This window comes from Candoia aspera, chromosome 5, assembly GCF_035149785.1.
Source record: "Candoia aspera isolate rCanAsp1 chromosome 5, rCanAsp1.hap2, whole genome shotgun sequence".
Taxonomy (NCBI): Eukaryota; Metazoa; Chordata; class Lepidosauria; order Squamata; family Boidae; genus Candoia; species Candoia aspera.
Window position 1 is genome coordinate 27156296 of NC_086157.1, and position 22203 is coordinate 27178498.

The following is a 22203-nucleotide window of genomic DNA, read 5'->3' on the forward strand; positions in this document are numbered from 1 at the left end:
GTGTCTCCAACTGGGAATTCTGGGAGTTGAAGTCCACCCATCTCAAAGTTGCCAAGCTTGAAAAATACTGCCCTAAAGCATCCGTAGATCGCTGCTACTGCAGTTCAGCAGCAAAGCCTCTCCCTCCCCCAAGATTATGTGGAAAAGTTGGAAGAAATTTTCAGCAGCAGCATTTTTCTCTTTCTGAGGGCCAAAATAAAGGTTACCCATTGATCATCCTCAAATTCCATCCAACCTCCCCTCCCCAAACAGCTGGAAATGTTGGCCCTGCTTACTCTGCTGAAACTCCCACTTAATTTGAGAACTGACCACCCCTTCCAATGAAAAGCCTTAGATGAGGTTCAAAGGAATCCCTGTTTAAGCATTTGAAGAGCTATCATTGGCGAGAAAAACCAGCCGTTGTGCAGTCAGTGTGTGCACCTCTGTTCTTGTATTCCCTTCTCTTATTTTGTTTCTCTTCCTTGCTGACAGGAGATTAGCTTATTCCAGAGTTCCATCAGATATATTTATTTTGCTAGGTTTGTTTGTTTAGGACTTGAACACATTGTTCCATACTAATATGCTCTTTGCCATGCACATAATTTGGTTACTTGATATGTATCTATTTTCTTTTTTGTAGTGTAATAACTTATAATAAGCAATTAAACAGGCAATCTGGCTTCTTAGAAGTCTTTATATTCTGTTTTAACTAACTTGCAATGCATGTATTTTTTCTTTTTTCGGTAAGGAAAATACCATTCAAAGGCGCCCTGCATCTCGATGCTTATCTACAATTATATCGCCATTATTCGCAGAGGTAAATTAGCATTTCTTCTCCCATTTAGAGATTGTATGAAAAGGATAGAGAAAATATGGAAAACTAACGCAGTCAGAGTTGTTCTTATAAGAGTATCTTTCAAGCATTTTTTAAAGAGTTCAGCTATAGTGATATATTTTGATTGCTTCAGAAAGGTCAGTCCTTACCTCCTTTTAGAGCAACTGGGCGTCTTGGGTAGGGGGGCTATTTAGGCCACCCACAATAGTGACTTCATGACTACCTCCACCAAGGGTGTAAGGTGCAGGGAGTGTACACTGATCTTGGCACGATGGTTGTCATAGCAAAATCCTGGCAAATGCCATGCGTTGGAGTGACACCATTTATTTGTTTCAGTTTATTTCAATGTATATAGCTGCCCACTCAAACAATTCTGTGCAGCTAACAACGTAAAAACAAAAGTCCAGGAAAAAAAGATAGATAATATAAAAGAGCACATAGGCCAGTGTTTCTCAAACTTAGCAACTTTAAGCTGTGTGGACTCAACTCCCAGAAATCCCCAGACAGCATTGCTGGCTGAGGAATTCTGGGAGTTGAAGTCCATGCAGCTTCAAGTTGCCAAGGTTGAGAAGCACTGATACAGGCATACACACACACACACTTGTAGTGCTAGAGTCAAAATTAATTTTGCATAAATATCAACACATTGATGATTCGTGCAACATCCTGGCCCAGTGCTCAAGGGAGGAGCCATGGCTTTTCTAAACACCAGCAGGCTCAGAACCATCCAGATCCTGGGGCAATGATTCACTTCCTAGATCCCACCTGATGGCATTGTTTAATAGATGAGATCCACAGCATGCCACCCCAAACTTGTTGGGTGGGCAGCAACAATTGGGGATAGACAGTCCATCAAATATCCTGGCCCTGTACATGAAGGGGCTTATGCATGATAACCAGTACCTTCTATTACAGCCAGAACCCTACTGGTAACAAGTGTTATACCGTGCCCATAACTACCTGCACTGGTGCACTCTGGATCAGCTGTAGCTTGCAAGTGATCTTCAAAGGGAGTCCCATTTAGAATGCTTTGTAGTAATCCAGTGAAGAAATCACTAAGGCGTGAGTGTTGAGCCTCCCAATTCAGGTATGGTTGCCACAGGAATACAAGATGGATTTATGCAAAAGCTCTTCTAGCCACAGCTGCCACCTGTTCCAGAAGCAGGAGCTGCAAGACCAGGAGTATCCCAAGATTGCACACCATTTCTGGCTGGGGCAGTGCAGCCCCCTCCATAAATAAGGAGAGAAGATCTCCCTGATCTACATAGTAGTCCTAAAAACACAGCCACTTGGTCTTGCTAGGGTTGAGTCTGAGCCTATTTCTCTCCATCCATCCCCACACAGCCTTCAAACACATAGACGGAGCCTTGATGGCATTACTTAGGTGAACGGGCTGAGTTGTACCACTGTGTCACCAGATGACCTCCCTCATCAGCTTCATTTAGATGTTAAATAGGAGAGGGGCCCCTGTCAAGCTCTGAGACATCCCACAAGCAGTGGGCTAGGGCTAGACTTCTCACCCACAAACCCTGACAGGAACTGGCCCTGAGGGAAGGAGGAGAACCACCACCTCGGCCATGACTTTAAGGTCAGTTGAGAGCAGGGGAGGTGGACAAATGGGCAGCTTTGCTCTCAAACCAGGGAGCAGCAGCAGCGGGAGAACTTGGCTTGCCTTCCTTTGTGATGCCACAAGAGGGAAGGAAACTCCCAGTGAAGGAGGATGCCGGCCATCCTTGTTACACATATGTAAAGCTGTTTCACATAGACTTAACTGTGCATTTAATACTGAAGTTCCTACTTTGCTGTTTCTTAAATTGTTATTTATGTTGAGTCTTGAGCATCAGTAAGGTCTTCTTTTATTAAAAGGCAATAAAAATGTCTTTCTTTTGCTCACACCAGAGGAAATTCACTGTTGCATAATAAAGGCAGTTTCAGGTGCTAGGAGGATTTTAAATGTAGTGTAAATTGTTTGTTTGTTTGTTTGTTTGTCAAATTTCTCTGCTGCCCATCTCGTACACGACGACTCTGGGCAGCTTACAAATATAACAGTCAGAAAAAACAATCCAATATAAAATCAATACTGTATAAATATACTTAAATAGCAATAAAACTATTAAAATATCAGGTATAAAATGTGAAATTCAAGATGGGAATTGGATTTTGTACTTGGCATAATCAGTGTACCAGCCACCCCCAAGAATGGCTATCCACCCTTCCATCCCAAGCGAGGTGACATAGCCATATTTTCACCCCCTTTCGGAAGGCCAGGAGAGTGGAGGCCTGTCTTATCTCTGGGGGTAAACTGTTCCACAGGGCGGGGGCCACAGCAGAGAAGGCCCTCCTCCTGGACCCTGCCAATCGGCAATCCCTCGTGGACAGGGTCCGTAGCATGCCCTCTCTACCTGACTGGGTGTAATTAGGTGTAATATTTTTTTTTGCTGCATCACAGCCTCACTTTTGTAACTTCCCTCTACTTTTAAAAGGGATTTCCAATGTAAGGAAAGAGGAGGGGTAGCAGAGCAAGAGAGGTAGCTGTGCTCAAAATAATGGAAATGGTCCTGTTGTGTTACCAGTGTACCATCTGGATTATGGTTCTTACATAAATTGACAAACAGTTGCTATTTTAAAGCTCTTTTCTCCCCCAAAGTTCCATAGAAAATGTCTGTTTTCTAATTTGCATTTATTTGATGCTATATTTAGACTCTATGAAATGGTTTATGTATATCCTGTACCTTTCCACACAATCTCTAGATCTACAATATAAAGCTCTGTTGTCTTTTTTTTTTAATCCATGCACATTTATTCTGCAGACCTATTTCAGATGCTTAGAACTAACCCCCTTCTGATTTTTAGCTGAAAGAGAGAAGTCAAGCTTGTGGGGGGAACATGGGCTCCGTAGAAGAACTGAGAGAGGCTATTTATTTAGCTGAAGAAGCCTGCCCGGGAATTTCAGATACAATGGTGACGGAGCTAGTGCAGCGGCTTCAGAGGTAAGATGACGACATCATCATCATCATCATCCCATTTGGCCAGAGTTACTACGCACATTTCCTAACTTATGTTAAGATCACTGGAGCTATTTTTTTGTCTTTACATTTATGCACTTCGTATTAGGGTACATAAAGTATGTTAGAACTCCAGCTTCAGGCTGTTGGGCATCATGAACGCAAAATGACTTGCAGTGTACTAGCATTTTTTTGTCAGAGTGTATGTGATAAAGTGGTGGTGGTGAAGATGATCTTAATTCTTCAAATGTTTAGAATTCTTATTATTTAACCAAAAATAACAATACCAATTTGAAAGCAACTTTGATGCTTTAGTCTAATTTTTTTACTGGACTATTCCTATTGGACCATGGTAAATAATAGCTTCTTTCAGAATGGGGTCAACTGTTTTTTTTTACTGATGGAAATATTTGTCTTTTTGTTTTGATGTTGGTAGAGTTAAGCAAGCATCTCTTGAAGGTCACAGTTCCTTCTAGAATTGTAAATCTTTTAGGAAGATGAAATGTTTTTTCTATCTCAATTTCAGCTAATATAAACTCAGAAAAAATGCACTAAGTTGATACAGTTCTTTGATGGTAAAAGTGAAAGTTGTTTTATATGTATCTATGAATTGGCTATTGATACTGCATATCTAGAAAATCAATATTCTTTTTTTAAAACTTACGAGAAGGATAGCTTTGGGGACCTGGTTCCCAGCCTTAATTCTTGCTCAAGACTCTTCCTTTAAGTACACAAAAATGTTTTTTTCTGAAATATGGCAGCCGAGATACTTACTCATTTTTATTGCCTGTGTAAAACATTTTGTTCATTATTTTTGTTTTAACAATATGCTTTCTCCCATCCCAGGTATTCAGTAGCTGGAGGGGGCACATCATCCCACTGAAGTATGATTTCATGATCTTTGCTATTTCACTGGGGCGCCTGCAGGTACCTGTTCTAATGTTGGTCTTCCACGATTGGCAAGCAATTATATGGACATTCCTGAAGGGGCAGCAACAGTGTTTTAGCAAGGGCATTGTTTTTCAACTCTGTATAGTTTTTTTTTTAAATAATGCACATATTCAAAGGAGGTATCTTTATACGTTTCTGAGATGTAAATTTAGGATTGCAGTTAGGAACTAAAGCTATTGTGAAATCTCAGGTATCTTGTGTTAAGTCATTGGCCTTCAGCTCATGGATCTGGATCCATAAGTGGGTGGCATTTCAACCTGAAATGTGTGCACTAGTGGCACTGCCACCATTTTCTTTGTTTTAAGGTTTTGTTTTAAGAAAGAAATGGAAGTCTGGAATTGAGTCCCATGTTCCACGTTTACATTTAACATGGATTTGGGGTCTGAAAGAGTTGAAGGCAACTGCTTTAAGTCAAAGAATCTGTGAATTGGATGTATTATTGGCTCTGTGTACAAATTCGTATATAGTCACTTTTTTACTGAAATTTGCTTGACAGGCATACGGAATTCCTCTGTACAAATTGCCAAATGCTTCTGTAGATGAAACTAGTGAGGTAAATATTTTGACTGATAGATCAACTTATTATAGGCTTGTCTTTGTTTATATGAAAATTTTAAATTGTATTATAGCAGGTTTTGCTTGACCTTTGTTTACAGGTCAGAAATAATTAAAGCCGTGCTATAAAAATCCGGTTTATACCTCAGATGCAGATTTTTTTTCTTGTTTTGTTACATAGTAGCGTTTTTTGTTTCTAATCATGGTACGAATTTGATTATTTTAATTTAGTACATCATATTCTTTGGAGTTCTCTAGTTTTGCTTATCTTCATGGTTTTACATCTGTTTAAAATTGTGCCAATCCAAAGTTTAAGTTTGTCTTTCATAGTTTTGTTTTAGAATTAAATGGTAAAATCTTAACATATAACTAAATTATAAACACTTTTCTTTTGATATGCTTCCTAGAAATTCTGGATGAATAATGGCAGTTTTGTAAAATGCTGGTCGTAAAGAGGATTAAAAAGATGTGAACAACTTTAATTACAATCATTGAGATTCAAATTTGGTTTTAGCTTAGTATCTGAAATCCATTGTGTGGGGGAGGGGAGATATATGAAATTTCATTAAGATCTAAAATAGAAAACTGCAGTCTCACTTTTAATAGGTAAGAACTAGTACAGTATAACACTTATCTATTGTTAATCTTAAATAAATATGATAGAAATCCCTTCTGAATTTTTATTTTCAAGAGATATTTGGAAAAGAGTGGAAAAAAAATGTAGTTAAAAGTCTGAGGATGTGGTTACTCAAGGATTTTACAAGGGGCTTGCTCTTTGTTCATTTACAATAAATTAATGTTTTCAATATTATTACACTGTTCTGATTTCAACATGAAACCTATATTGTAATCTTAAAAAAAATAAACACAGTAACACTAAAATCCAACTTGCTGTAGAAGATTTAACCTGTGACCAAGCCTTGAGTGAGAATTTCCTTTCTAATATGTTTTGAGAAAAACATAGAAATGGATTAAGGGATAGGTACATTGTGTCAGTGGAAATGAACTCACTGCATTTTTAGAACCTGTAATATCTCCTCTATCAATTTAGAGATTGAACTGTTTTACTAAATTGAGTGGAAATAATATTTTACTGCCTTGAACTTGAGTCAGCCATGTTGCCATCCTTAGAATGGGCGTGGTGTTAACTGGATGGACTTAGTGTCAGTCTCTACCCCAATGTTTACAGTCTGAGGCATGTAGGCTGCACGTTGAATTGGGATAGGTTGGGTGAGAGACCAGCTCCCCTCTTCATTTTTCAGCTAAGTTTGTATGCAGTTGAAGGCCTAGTAGTTTTTTAAAAATTTTGATTGCAAAAATATTGACTGCAAGATTTTCTAAATGGAAACCAAAAAACCTCAATGGCTTGGCTTTTTAGAATTAGTAGATTAACATTTTGTCAGAGCTATGTTCTTGTACAAATATGGCTTTTCCAACGAACATTGTTTATTTTAAACCAGGTAAAAGACAGCCAGTTTATTTAAATATCAGTTTAATTGACTTAAGCCAATTGTAAATATGCATAGAATTTCAAAATAGCATGCTGTTTGGTATAGAAGATGGAGCAACTTGATGAAAGCAAATTGCCTTTGCATTAGATGGTAGTCAAAATTTAAACCCTAAAACATCTTTTTTGTTGTTTTGAGTCCATTTTTACTTTGGCCGTTTAACTTTAGTGTTTATTGATTCTTTAAATACTGTTTTAGAACTGTCCTAGAAAAGTCCAGCATTGCAGCATTGTATGGATTCAGGATTATTCTTTGGCAGTTTATGGTGTAGTTAGCGGAGTTTTCTACGTATTGTATAAGGTAAGATTTCTGTCGTAACTTTTTTCTAGAGGGCACCACAATCTGTTCAAGTAGAGAGGAGAAATTACCTGTTTTGCACAGTGAAATTGCTAAGCAATTTAAAAGTAAGCCAAGTCTTTAAAACTACAAAGGTTTTCTATATGGGTCTGTTGGGCCACTTTTTAACTATTTAATTAGAGGACATTTCCGTTACAGCCACCTCCTTGTAAATGAACTGGAAGACTGGTTTTTTGGGGGAAATTTTGAGAAGTTGCTCCCATTTACTCACAACGTCATGTAGGTGCCATTCCCCCCCCCTTAAAATTCATTGCACAATGGTTCCTTTGGTTCTTGACCTTTATAGGCATCGTTTTGTATTTTTCATAATTTTCAGTATTGATATTTTTAAAATAGTTTTAGGACCTATTGAAGAGTGTGTGCTTTCATTAATAGTGGAATTTTGCAGCCATTAGTGCACACAGGAGTAATAATTAGTACTTTGGCTTATATATGTATTAATGGATGGAAGAATCTATCTCATTTTGAAGTAGAAAGATAGCAAGTAGGTTGGGGTACAAAGTCGTGGAATTGGCTTCCTCCCCCCTATATAGGCAGCGAGCCAAAGCACAAACATGAAATGAGACTTTGTTGTGTCCTTGTAGATCTGCTACTGAATCAAAGTTGTAAATACACAAGATGGCAAAAGCATTATTTTGGCATCTTACGGTCATATTGATTTACTATTACAGTTCATGGGCTAGAGCCCATTTTGTCACACGAATGAAATCTTACTAGTTAACAATTATATATTGTAGTAGGATTGAAATGCTGTGAATACCTGTAGAATGCAGACAAGGACTTCAAGTGAATTTTGCAAAGTTACATCTAGAGTTCCATGGCTTTTCCATCTGATTTTTTTCTTTGGCACCCATAATGTATATGGATGTACACACAGTTTTAGTAACACTTGTGCATCTGACAAAGTAGAAGCTTAGTCCAGTGGTGTGAAAGGATATACTTTTTTCATGGGACCATTTCCATTTCCAAAAATGCATTGCTTTATAAAATGAATTAGTGTAACTTACGGATCTTGTATTAGTCCAAACAGGTCATTTCACACGGGTTTTGGGGCAGGAGGAAGAGGCTATCCTAGGGAAGATATGTGCATATATGATGCATAGAGCATTGGAAGTGCTTAAATTAGCATGTAAAATCCTCCTCCTTTCCATAATATACACAACATAAAGGGTATATAATATTGTGTGAAATTTTGAAAATTATGTACATTGGAATACTTGTAGTATTTCAGAAAATTGCATTAAGTATCCCAGAATATTTCCTGGAAAGCTTTCAATTTAAAATATTTTAGTAAACCAATCGCATTGATCTCTAATCCAATTTATGTCATAATAAATTGGTTAAGACACCACAAGACTTCATTTTTGCTCGTTCGGGTTAGGGATGTTTAATAGAGCCATAAACCAACTTTAAAGGTCTTCAGATATAAAATTACTGATACCTAGGAAGAGAACAGTAATTGTACATTTCTATCATCTAGTAACTTTTAGTAGGGATTCTGAATATATGGAGCATCTACATACTTGAGGAATTCACAGTAGTTGGATAAAATATTCTAAGTATGAACTGGATACTTTTTAGAGAAGCATAAAACTATGATTTCCTTGCTGAATTTTGGCAAAGGTCTAATGCTGGTGAACAGCTTTTTTTTTGGAAATGCACAAACACAGCAGTCTAACATCTAGCTAATTTTTTTTCATAAGCATCTGGGAATGCCTTTTTTTAATCTCTATACATGGAGGTCCCATTTTTAGCCATCATGTGACATAGGCAATGAAGACCTATTCTTTGATCAGGCTCTGTATACTTCTGTAATTCTGCTGTTTATAACCTGTATACAGTATATTTGCTTATGTCGACCTATTCTCAAAACCGTGTATGTTTCATGACACAGAAATAAAGAAATACAACCATTTTGATATGTCATTCATCAGCGTATTTATATATCAGATATTTTACAAGAAAGTAGCTTTCAAAATTTAATGACACTTGAAGGGAAAAACAGAACCATAAGGGATTGCACTACTGCAAGTCCAAATACTGTTATGGCCACCATGTTCTGGAAGAACGGATGATAATATTCTTATCAAACCTGTTAGGCTGCGTACAGATGGAAAAATTGCCTAAGAATTTTGAGTATTTTTTTCCAGTTATGGCTAGGCTAAAACAGAATTGTAAGGGAAGTTAAAGGGAGGGATTGGATCCAGCCATACTTAAAGTACACTTGTTGAAATCAGTTTGGATATAGGGAGTGTCATGCATATTTGTCTAAGTCTGGACCTATACCACAGATGTGCTTATCAGTTTTCCAGTCAGTCATTTTATAAAAATGTCACATAGTATCTTGCCAAATATCTTACGGTAAGTATAAAGTTGTTGTCCAAACAGGTGTTATGTAGGAAATCTTAACAGAAGTTCATAAATAACATCAGAAATTGAAGCAAGTTAACCCCTTCCTATTGTATCAAAATAGAATGCTAATGTTCTTCTAGTATATACTGTATTCCTTTAATTGGTCACCTTTGTAAATCTGGGAATAAGGAAATACAAGTATGGAATATCCTCACTGGAACTGAAGTAACTTCAGAAAGTTCTACTCATACCGAAAGGATACAGGTGGAATTGTAAAGAAAGAATAATGAACTAAAGATCACCATCGTGGCCATCTCAAGCAAAAGAAACTATCTCCCATAAGCTTTGTATGGGATCCTCAAATGGTTTGTAATTGTGTAAACTGCTACTCTAAGAACAAAGTGACCTTGTTGCTGGTGCATACTTCCAGATACAGTATTTCCTTGGTTCCAAGTGGTAGTATCTTAACCGGTCTGACGAGTGAGGGGTCTGTCAGTAAGGGGTCATTTAGTTCCTTTAATAATTCCAACCTATATGTGATCTAGGAAATGTCAATGCAATTGACATAATCAAACTGTTTCAGTTAATTACCTATTTAATTGTATAGTTTTCATTATTTGAAAACAAATATGGCAGTGCATAAATTATAGTCTGAAAGATATACCTTTGGAGTAAAACGGGGAAAAGCATATCCTTATTAATGTTAAGAAAAAAAAGAGATGTGATTATATTTTGTATGGAAAGCCAAGTAACAAGAGCTGAAAGCAGAATTAAGTTGCTATAAGCAATGTTCCTGCAAGGGGTTATCTGAGAGCTAATAGAAAACATTGAATGAGTGAGTTGTACTCATGGTATTTATACCCTAAGAAGCAGACAGTGGGCAAAAGCTGAAAACTTGTGCCACCCTTGGCATTATGACACTGACTGCCACAGGGAGCAAATCCAACTGCTAAGGATAGTTCTAGCTATTTTTTTTTACTTCTTTCTTTTTTCCTAATCTATTTGTAGTTCTTTGCTTTTCCCCCTTTCCTTTTACTTCTCCTCTAAGAAATAGAAGAGCTGGGGAGGTTTCAGAAAGACATCATCGGGGCAGCACCAGCAAGGTTGACTTTGCTCACCTTCTTTCCTCCAGTTAAAAACAAAAAGACAATAAAAAAACAAGAGGCTCTATTTACAGCAACAATTGCTATAATTGGAGAGAAAAGCTTTGAACCAACCCTGGACTGCAGAATGCATGCTGGGATATGTAGGCCAAAGGAAGGTTCATGCGTGTGGCTGGACAACTTTTCATAGACATTTTTTTTGATAAACCCATGTAAGTTTGATAAAACTGTATAAGTTGCCTAAATCAGTTACAGACATATAAATTATGTGATACCAATTTCACACATTCAAAATAACAATTTTTTGTAAATGGCAGGAAATAAACAAACATCCTCAAAAGAAACCCTCAAAGCTATACAGTGTTTAAAGCTGCTGAGGTATTTTATTCCCTTTTTCAGTAAGTAAATCTTAAAACATGTTTATACCATGTAGGAACAACAGAGCCTCTATATTTGGCAAACCCGCTCTTAAAGCAAGAGACTGATTGATACGGTGGTAACCAATTTCTCTTAAAAAGTGTGGCAAATGTGGGATTCATAATACATGTAATAGTTCACAATAAATCTATTCCAACTGCTGGAAGGTGTCCAGTCAAATCTTTAGAGCAGCTTTTCTCAACTTGGGTTCTGTGAGAGGTCATTATTGGAAAAAAAATACTGTTTTCTGAACTTTGTGTCCCGTGCGATGCTAGCACTCCCAGGGAAGTTTTACGTGCTGCAACCTAGCTTACTGATCACACTAATGTACCGTGTGCTTTAGATATAACAATTTTTATGCAGGAGTTCCCTCGGCCCTGAAAATTATTTCAAAGGTTCCTCCAGGGAAAAAACAGTTGAGAAAGGCTGTTTTAGACTCTTAACTGGGCTGCAGTTGATTAATGAACATATTTAAGGCTATCTAATTGCTTCCAAATTTGTACAGACAAAATATGAATGGATTTATAGTACCACTGATAAAGGTGCAGAAACACACAGTATATTGGGACAAAACATTACAGAAAAAAGTGTTTCCTCTGAACAGATGCACCTGTACCTGTCCTTATTGAAACACCAATTTTCTGACCAAAAATTAATGCCACAATCCTTGTAGAACACAGATACTGACATTTTGTTACACCAACTGTTATACCATCTTAAACATCCTAAGACATCATCGTTACGAGTATTTCATGGGGTAAAATCTGTAAACTGTTTCTCGGGCAAGATTTTATATCTGGAGATTTTCACCAGGAAATTGCAGGCAAACCCGTCTGACAATATCGGAAGGAAATATTTCCAATTTCTGCAAGTGAGATGAATTAAACAAACTACACATTTGGCCGCCAGTTTTAATTCTTAGAAGCGAACTGTGTAGAAACACTGAAAATAAAAGAACTTTACTTTGCAGGTTTATGTTGAAGGGAGGGAATGCAACAGATCGGAATTAGGAAAAAAATCAGTCCAATAATCATTTTGAGGATCTGTATATTAAAGAAGAGGCATCTTGTTTTTAAGGAAATACAAAAAAATGAAGTTGCTACAAAAATTGGTCTATATATTTCTGGTGCAAATTTTTGAGGCAAAGAAATATCTTTTGGCATTTGGCACTCCAAGGACAATATTTTAATACTGGCACAAGCTAAAAAACCACACCAAAGAACAAATACAAGACATGAAACCATCACCTGGCTGATAATAGTAAACAGACCTGCTGAGGCATTATTTCAAAAGCTGATCCAAAACCTTTTTTAATAGATTTGTGGTTTACTAAATCTTAAAAGGGGAAAATAAATTCAAATATCCTCTAAAAAAGCAGCAGTTGCTGGAATGAACCATTTGGAGTTCAGCCATCAATAAACATGGGATTCTTCATGACTTAATACATGGATGCGCGAGGCGGGGCCTGTGGCACTTCGGATGACCTCCATCCACCTAAGCGATAGAAAGACAAACATCAGGACTTCCTACGCTGCAGAAGCGGGAAACTTCTCTTTTATGGATGTGGCTGCACAGAAGATGTTTGTCTATTTGGTGAGTTTGGGAGAGAGAAACAAGATGGGAAAAGGGAGCAAATAGATGGTTCTCTTCCCCACCTTCATGTGGCTTGTTCTTTCCCCAGTTCTATTCCAGCCTGTTTTTCAAACAGTTGATCTGGTTGGCCAGAATGGGATTGAGTTGGAGAAGAAAGATGGATATGATTCTTTCCATAGGTTGTCTTTCCCATCCTAGTGGCCCCACTAAACACTTCGAGATTAAGAGGACCACAATGGGATGGAGAAAAAAGTGAACTGAAATACCCATCTTTTCCCCACCCCATTTTTAGTTCACCTCTCTGGGCCAGTCAACCTGGTATGGGAATTCTGATGGGATCTCATATGGAAAGGAGAGTCTTAAACTTTCACTCCAAACTTTGTGGTGGCAGAGGGAAAAGGAGTGTAGGAGTGGCTCAGTGGAAGAGGTTTCTCAAACCTCAGCAACCTTAAGATGTGTGGACTTCAACTCCCAGAATGACCCAGCCAGCATGAAGTCCACACATCTTAAAGTTGCTGAGGTTGAGAAACCCAGCACTAAACCACCATCTGTAGGTCAAACTTTACTTACGTTATAGAGCAAGACACATTTATTTAAATGCATTTTGCTACAGAGAACTTAGGTTTCACAATGCAAAATTTGAAAATTTACGAGACCCTTTTCTTCTGAGTACCACACCTTCCTGTTTCTGGTTCGATGGAACAGATTACTCAGATTGCTAATGTTCTTGGCTGTTTCTTACTCTTGCCCACCAACCCCATCCCAAATAATTTCTATCCTGAATGATCACATTTTGGTCTGTACATGGAAGTAAACAATCTAGTTTTGTTCTATGGGCCACAACATCCTAAATATACATGTTTCAGTTCAAAGACAGACTACTTTAAATCTACTAGCTCATGCATGGAACATTTTGCCAACCCCTAGTGTGAACTAGACCTATTTCTGCTCAGGTAAGCAAAACGAGTCCTTTGTACCAGCCTGTGGGATAGGAGAAAAGAGGGCCTTTCGGAATCTTCCCTTTCCTGGGTCAATGACTGCACACATGGCAGAAATTGGGGAATAAAATGTTGATAAATTGTTTATATCAATGCTTTATTATTCTCATAAAGAAAACTCAAAATATTCATGGAATTTTTAAAATTACAATCCCTACCCCCATTTCAAAACTTTAAATACCTGTCTTTTCAGTTTCACCACATTCTGATAACCTTTCACAAGATGTTACAAGAGTTTAGTGCTTTTTAAAATGTTTTGTGATATCTTGTTTTAGGATTGGTACAAGATTTTGGAAATGATACATAACATTAGCAAAATAAAATGTGATTTAGTGATCTTGTAAGATTCTGTGTCTGGACTGGAAAAGTCTACACCTAACTTACATTTTGCAGAAGACAAAGGATTTGATATTTTAGCTGTCTGACAGAGCTCATGTTGACTCACTTAAGCTGGTTTGATTATAAAAGCACCTATTAGCCACCCATCTTTTAAGACAGAATTTAACAGCATAGCATGTAGTAAAATCATAGTAAACAAACATACCTTTCAAATGTATATTCACTCTCTGCCCTAAAATAGTACACGTGGGACTTGAAGTGTAGCTTAAAGACATAGTCTTTATTAATGTTCTCAGATTCAGAAGGAATGGTAAGAGAATAACCCAGCAGAGGAAGGCTGGCTAAGGGATGATTGTCCTAAAAACAAAAGGGGATAGAGGCTGTAACAACAGCAATGGTCCTGCTTCACAAAATGACAAAACTGCACACAAAGAGCTTCAGAATTATCTTTGTGCCATCAAATCAGAATGTGTTTCAAGCAAAAGGCAGAACTCAGGAAGGTCCTCCTGAAAAGACACTGGCTTCTTGCCTTGCCAGTGCACACACACTTACGGGTTGGGTTTGCCCAAGACTTTGCCTTCTCAGTAAGAATTTCTCAGAGCCGAGTGAGTGAGTGAAAGGAAAGGAAAGGAAAGGAAAGGAATTGATACAATTTCTGTGGCTGCTCATCTCACACAACTGACTCTTGGCTGCACCCAGAGTTAAAACAATGACTCTGCTCATAAAAAGCAGCAGCACAGTTCACCTAACCTCCTCAACCAGATGCCTAGGGAAACAGCCAGGTCTTTGGTGACTTACGAAAGGCTATTTTCAGCTGCAGAAGGCAGTCTCTTACCCATATGCCATATCTCACTGGAACTGAGAGGAGCTTCTGTCAAAGGGACTCCATGCATATTTCCCCAAATGTGAATCACTACCGGGAGGATCTTCTACTGTAGGTCTCCCTGTAACCCCTGTGGCTGGACATGCTGCTTCTATTTTTCCGGTTGTCTACTATACTTATATTTGACAAGATATGCAAGTGGAAAGGATAGGTTGCTCATCTGTTTGTGGCCTTCAAGTGATTATTTGTGAATTATATGGAATTTGGCATGAGAGGATGGTCAGAACACTCTACAGCTACAGTTCGTGGTAGGCTCTTGGATGACTATCCTCATCCACAGTGCATGATTATTGGCAACTCTGTTACTTATCTCAGTTCCTTGAGCTGATGCAGGCAAAGTATCTACAACACATACAGGTGGTTCTCGCTTACTGACCACTCATTCAGAGACTGTTCAAAGTTACAACGGTGCTGAAAAAAATAACTTTATGGCCAATTTATGACCATTAACTATATATATATATATATATATATATATATATAAATAATTTTTTTATTAAAGTTTTTTTTTTAAAAAGGAAGATAAGAACTACTACAAACTAATGTAAAATAAGAAAAATCAAACAGAAAGCTAAAAGTGCAAGAAAGGGAAAAAAAACGAAAGAAAAACAAAACAAAAAAGATACAAAGAAGTAGCCTCTGATCTTCTTTACTTCAGTTATAAGTACAATTATAAATTTACCCTTTATTCTATGGTTACAACGTAACTCTCTTTTTCCTATTATCTATCCTGTCTAATCATCAAAACCATAAATCATAAGTCCATTTTTTTCTGTTTCCCGCAAAAGGTCTATGAGGGGTTTCCAGTCAGCAATTTACAGCCATTTATGACCTTCACAGTGTCCCTCAGTCATGTGATTGCCATTGCAGTCAGTACACATCCTGTGCCTGACCTGTGGTTCCCCCCACCCCCGCTTGTACAGCAGAGAGATTGGAGAGGAAGGAATTGCAAGAGAGTAAGCTGTTTGCAATTCTACACATCAAAAGCAATGTGACTGCGCCCCCAGCCTGGGGCTGGGACCTGCAGGTGTGCTACACAAACAGCTTACAGTACTGTAAATCTTGAAATCTCTTTCTCCAATCTCTCTGCTCTACAGGGGGCAGGGGAGAAAAAAAGAAACAATTTCTGTAGGCAATTTCTCCTTTGCCTGACCCTTCCCCCCTCCCCACACAGAGTGGAGAAATTGGAAAGGAAGAGATTGCGAGAGAGTAAGTTGTTTGCTATTCTACGCATCAAAAACAATGTGATTGCGCCTGCAGTGGGAAGGTGGTCATGTGATTGTTCTCTGCCGGCTTCCCACAAGCAGAGTCAATGGGGAAGCTGGCAGGAAGTTGCAGTTACATGAGGTCCCTGCTTAACAACAACTGGGACTGCCAGGACTGCTGTCGCAAAGCAGTGCAGTCATATGATGTCACACTTTATGACTGCGTCACTTAGCAATGGCAATTCCAGACTACCTCTACTAGTTTTGGTGGGCTTGCTTCATGAAAACTCAGACTATAAGAAGAAGACCCCACCACATGTACAAGAAATCTCTGTCCAAGGGAAGTAGTTAACCACAGCATTTCATGCATTTGTGGCTCAGTATCTTGAGGCCATAAGATGTGGAAAGGAGGGACATCAAAGCCATGGTAAGGAGAAATGGGGGTGCCACCTTCTTCTAGACTCTCCTCCTTAGTTGACATTTATTTAAGTTGTTGCTCACATTTCTATGGCATATAAAAGTATATTTAAAGGTAGCTCAGTAAGAATTTGTTCAAGAAAAGGCCTATAGTTCAAGTGTTTGCTCTGATCCTCAAGATAATGATGCTGTGATAATGAGGCAAACAGTTACATTGCTGTTGACTGGTGCAGTGGATGAGAGGGGGCTGAAAAGTTCAACATTATGAGAGGCCTCTGCAGGCTTACAAAAACTCCTACGTATGATACGCAGAGACCATGAAGGACCTGTTGGTGCTCTCGCTGGATGGAACAATAAGGCAAGAGATGGAAACAACGAGGCTGCACTGCTCATTTCTTCCCCTCACTGATGTTCTGTGCCCCGTCTGCTTCCCAGCTGTTCAGATCCTTCATTCTCTGCACACTGCCAAATCTGTGCCATTGTAAATTTGGCCATCACGTTTCAACTGATACTTTCTCACTGTAAACCTAACCTTTTCCAGTAGCAATACACACACCAAGAATCACTTTCTATTCCTTCCTTCTGGGGGCGGGCAGAGGCAGGGGAGGGGAGTATGTATCCATTTTTTAAAAAGAGGATTAACAACTCTGCAAGTTAAGTAGAGGTCTGGATGGCAGACTTCTGTAGTGGTGCCACCCTTTGCAAATAAAAATAGAATTAGTTTTATTTGCAGTTATTAAGCATACACTTCCCACTTAAACATCCTAATGCTGAAATACTGAAGCATTTAGAATTTCCAGAAATCCATCAAGTGCCTCTGGAATAAGCTGTAGAATTCAGTGCCTATTTTTTCTCTACAGGTTCTTGAAGCAGTCCATAATTAATGGACAATAATCCATAATTAATTATCACTCCAGCTAATCCATTTTCTGTAAAAGCACTTCATATTAATTTATCCCAAATATCCTTGAATGCACCCTTCCTCAGAGAATTGAAATGCATGAACCAAAGCCACCACTAATAGAATAGCAGCTTTCAAACAGCACTCATGACACCGCATACTTATTGCAGAAATTTCTAATAGTCCTTGACCTATGACCAGTCAGTGACCGTTCCAAGTTATGACGGCACTGAACAATGGTGATCATGACCAGTCCTTGGAGTTCCAGCCATCCCATCACCCCCATAGTCATGTGCTCGTGATCTGGGTGCTTGGCAACCCATTTGCACTTACAACAGGTTGCCAAGTGCCCCACAATCATGTGATTGCCATCTGCAACCTTCCCTGCTGGCATCTGCAGAAAGTCAATGGGGAAGCTGGCAGGGAAGGTCACAGGTCACGGGGTAAGTCTCCCCCACCCACACACCCTCTCCCAGCCCCCCATGCAACCTCTCCAACCTGCGCCACTCCCCTGCACACCCTCCCTGACCCACGTGGCACCTCTCATGCACCCTCCTGACCCTCCCCCACATCCCCTTGCTCCCTCCCCCACCCAACAGCAGCCACTTACCTGCCTGTGGGCCTGGGACTTGCAACTTCCTGTCGCTTCCCCACTGACTTTGGTTGTGGGAAGCCAGCAAGAACTTGTCTTGCCTAACAACCATGGGATTCAGTTAACGACAGCAACCGGGACTGCAGGGATTGCTGTTGCTAAGCAACGTGGTCACGTTTTACGACTGCAATGCTTAGCAATGGAAATTTCGGTCCCAATTGTCATCATAAGTCGAGGGCTACCTATAAAGGACACTAGCTCTCCTGGGGATAATCAGACTGCATTTCAATCCTTTAATGTGAAAAACTTAACACAAAGATTATTTTCTGAATTCAGAAAAATCAATTACCTGGTGAGATTTGTAGAAAAACATGCAGAAGTTGGTGAACACCACCCAGAGCTTCTGCCACCCATTGCTGTTTTTGAACTTTCTCAGAAGATTTCCAGAGAGTTGGTTCTGAAAAAACGGGGAAACAGTACAACAAATGAAATAAAACACATGGAGATGGTAAAACAAGCTGATGGAAAGCAGGCAAAGCTCATGTAGAATGGCATTTTTTAAAACCTAAATTGGAGTAGTTTATTTTTGTCTGTTGAAAATGGTAATAAATTGCACTTCAAGTTTTTGAATTTCCTCTCTTTCATTAAACGAGGTCTGCTTGTAAATTGATTCTACCAAGAAATAAATTATCTGCTATTACTTCATTAGATGCCCCACTCAAACTGTGCTGGTGTTGGCAGCCATGCAATTTTATTGACCAAGTTACAGAAGTGTTTTGCCATTGCCTTCTTCCAGAATGGTCTCTTGACTTCCTAGCCTATGTTCTAGCCCTGGAATTCCTGGCAGGCCCCCATCCAAGTACTTACCAGGGCTAGCCCTGCTTAGCTCCTGAGATCAGCTAAGCACAGCCACTTGCTGAAGCACATTAGATGCAGTAGTATTTATTTTTAAGGGAGTGTGGGTAGAAGATAATTTTACTATGATTTTAAACTAAATCTTTGTGGTGGTGGGAAGATTTATAAAGAATATTTCACACAACACCACTATTTAAAAGTGCCCAGAAAAATGAATGCATGTCCCTTAAAACATGTTTAGAAAGATAGTTTAGTCACAATAACTTAGGCCCCACTGATTTTAACAGGCCAAACATAGGTAGATTATAAACCTGCATAAGTGAGAGGCTTTGTCTTGAATTAGGCACTGGAAAACTTTTTTTGGAGAAATAAAGTTAATTTGAGGTTCTTTGGTTTAAAAGTGCAATTATCATATCTTTGGAGGAAGCTAGATAGTAAATATTGAATGTATCCGATGATTATGACAAAGGGGAGATAAACACACATTTTAGCTTGAAAATAATCAGTCTTGCTGTATCTTTGCTCCCTTAGTGGAAAAGTTTTATTATTCTTTTTGTTCTGCTTGACATTTAGCAGCATAATGATCTAGGCTCTTATGAAAACAGCTAAAGGGAAACACTATTGCCTTCCGAATTGTGAACAGGGCTAACAGGCATTTTACTGTGTTTTCAAAGCTTTCATTTTGACCCATTCCTGTTTCCAAAAACCAGACAGGATGTGTGTGTACTGGGGTACAATGACACACATGTAATCCTAATTCTCTACTTTCGATCTTGGTTACCTCATCGTTCTGAAGGATATCATAAAAGGACAGGCTTTGCATTCGGTACCAGCAGACATATGAAATGGAAACAGGCCGCTGATCACTGATCAGTCCAACAGGTGGGGAAGGACAGTCACTGACAGTGAGAGGGTCTTCTACCACAAGAAAAAGAGAAAGAAGGAGGGAAAGAAGGAAAGACACAGAGAGAAAGCATAAACTATAATGCTGATGTGACATTACACACAGAATTTGGAAAGTATGACTGTAACTTGCCGGTCATGGGAAAAGCTGTGGAACTAAAGACAAATGCGTAAGTGCAAGTGGATCTGCTTCTAGGTTGTTTAATCCTTGATTAAACTCCATGGATTAGGATAGTTCTGATAGAACATGGAACACATACTCTCAGAAGTAAGACCCAGTTTATTTGAAGGGAATTACAATCAAGTGTGTCTGAATCCAAAGGAAAGATTTAGTTCTTTAAAATATTTAATTTTAAAGCTATAGAACCTTTTATTTGATTCGATAAAGCTAAGGCATGTATCTCCAATGTGCTCCTCATTACTCAATGTAACCAAAACAACCTAGAGGCATTCCTTTGGAAATGGGTGTCTGCAGGTACCTTAAAGAAGCTAAACCAATTTATAATTTAAATGAAATTCCATGTTATTGGCTCATCTAGACCTAATTTTACTGAAAACGTATGTACTTCACAGAACTGTTTCCTTCAACTTTTCAAAGGTGTTGAATGGAGCCTTACTTTATGAAGAACTAAAAGCAGAACAATACTTACTATCTCCGCAAATATCCCCTTTACTTTGGTGAAATTAAGCACTGAAGTTCCACATAAAAGCTAACTTGATATGAAAATGTAACACTGTTCCATGCAAGTTTCACTGATTTGGAATGAGAGTGTTTTGGATTCAATACCTCATTAATCTGTGTCAAATTGGTTTAGCTACAGTCAAAATGTATCTTTAAAAATACACACACAGATTTCCTGTGATAGAGAAAACATGAGAGAGGCAGATGAGGCTGAGAAGAGAACATTGTAAGATTCCAGAGAAAAATAGCTGAAAATAAAACAAGTTGCATAGAAATGCAAATTTCAGACTGCAGCGGATAGACAGACTTTTTGTCCTTTCCAAATGCACTGAGGATTTTTTTTTTAAATGCTCAGAATAAACCCTCTTGATCTCAACATACGGAAATTAATTTAGAAGCATGAAAGGTATCACACGGAAATCAAAATGATTCATAGATTGCCTGAACGTCTGTTAAACTTGTGTCCTTTGAGTGGACTTAATAGTTTCCCATTAACCAAGAGGGCAATGATTGGAAAGGAAACGGTCCCTGAGGGACACCGCTCTCTTGAGCTGCAGTCCAAGCCATTTCGAGGCAGATACCTCCACCGCAATACTAAAGTCGACCATAGAAACGCTGGTATTTCTGTGCCAGCAGACGTGCACCGTAGTGTTGCCACGGTGAGGAGCTTGACGTTCTAGCGAGGTGCGGGATGCATTGAGATCATCTTCCGATTCCTGGTCTACAGTGGACTCCTCAGGGGACTCTATGAAATGCAGGGAAAAAGCATCTCTTTTTTCCCCTTGTATAAAACAGGGAGTACGACAACATAAGCAAAAGACTATGTCTGATACAGGGAAATGTATCCAAAATGGTGAAGGAGCCATATTAGTTGTTTGTGCTATTTTGGGGTGGGTGTGTAGAGAAAAAATGAATATGAAAGGACAAAGATCTTTTCCCCAGGGAAAGCATCCCAACAAGAAATTAATGGCTAATTGATGAATTAACCATCCAGCATGGGATTGTGCACAGGAATATTATAATTATCTATAGCTTGGGCCGAGGTAATTCTGTGCTGTAAATAGAGTGACTTAGTAAACACTTCAATGAAACATGAACGATTCTGAAAGTCATTGCTTTGGAATACAGAAGGCATTCTTTCATTTCAGTACTATTTCATTTACTATTTTGCATACTGTTAGCCTGACCATATTTCCTTGAGACAAAAACAGGACATTGGGATGGCAAAATGGGGCAGGGCTGGGTGACGGGCTGGATCGGCAGGCAGGAACTTCTCTGGTTTTCTCGGGCTGGGAATCTTCGGATTCCTTCGCTTGTGAGAGGCAAGGCTGGGCTGGAGAGTCTAGTGAATGGTTGTCCCTGACAAGCCATTCCTCCTTTGGCTGTGCTTTTATGTTCTTTTCTTCCCTGTTTCAAGGCAGGAACCAATCAGCTCACCCTTTGATCACCGCCTATCAGCTGATTCTGTTTTTTTCTTTTTAGGTTTCTCACCGGGTTGAGCTCTGCGGCTTTTTTCCTGCCGTTTCTGCTGAGCTCCCCTTCCTTCCACTCAAAGTCAGACTGCATTCTGACAGATTTGTGGGAACTTTCAAATTTTTAAGTAAAGTTTTTAAGAAAATGGGACAAAATGGACATTTATATTAAAATGACGGGATATTCTGGAAATGTTAAAAAAACAGGACTGTCCTGTTCAAAACGGGACGTATGGTCAGCTTATGTACTGTTCCATTTACTACTGTCAAACACATTTCTAAAATTCTTAGGTAAAGGTAA

At 38.8% G+C, this 22203-nt stretch overlaps 2 protein-coding genes across 8 annotated transcripts in view; one reads left to right on the forward strand and one right to left on the reverse strand.

Annotated features, from left to right (window-relative positions):
• STK24 (serine/threonine kinase 24) overlaps positions 1-6207 on the forward strand; it is a 34518-nt gene extending 28311 nt beyond the window's left edge. The window contains exons 9-11 of the mRNA XM_063304829.1: positions 728-796; positions 3668-3804; positions 4666-6207. Coding sequence (XP_063160899.1) covers positions 728-796; positions 3668-3804; positions 4666-4702 — 243 coding nt within the window. The 3' untranslated portion in view covers positions 4703-6207. The remainder of the gene's footprint in view (positions 1-727; positions 797-3667; positions 3805-4665) is intronic.
• A 4801-nt stretch (positions 6208-11008) lies between these two features.
• FARP1 (FERM, ARH/RhoGEF and pleckstrin domain protein 1) overlaps positions 11009-22203 on the reverse strand; it is a 164678-nt gene continuing 153483 nt past the window's right edge. For 5 of the 7 annotated variants that reach the window (XM_063304825.1, XM_063304827.1, XM_063304826.1 and 2 more), the window contains exons 24-27: positions 21012-21175; positions 18340-18447; positions 14198-14349; positions 11009-12556 (exon numbers count right to left, since the gene is read on the reverse strand). In XM_063304825.1, coding sequence (XP_063160895.1) covers positions 12475-12556; positions 14198-14349; positions 18340-18447; positions 21012-21175 — 506 coding nt within the window. In that variant the 3' untranslated portion in view covers positions 11009-12474. Of the gene's footprint in view, positions 12557-14197; positions 14350-18338; positions 18448-19626; positions 19764-21011; positions 21176-22203 lie in introns of those variants that run through there. The other 2 variants (XM_063304828.1, XR_010068051.1) reach the window with 2 other exon arrangements.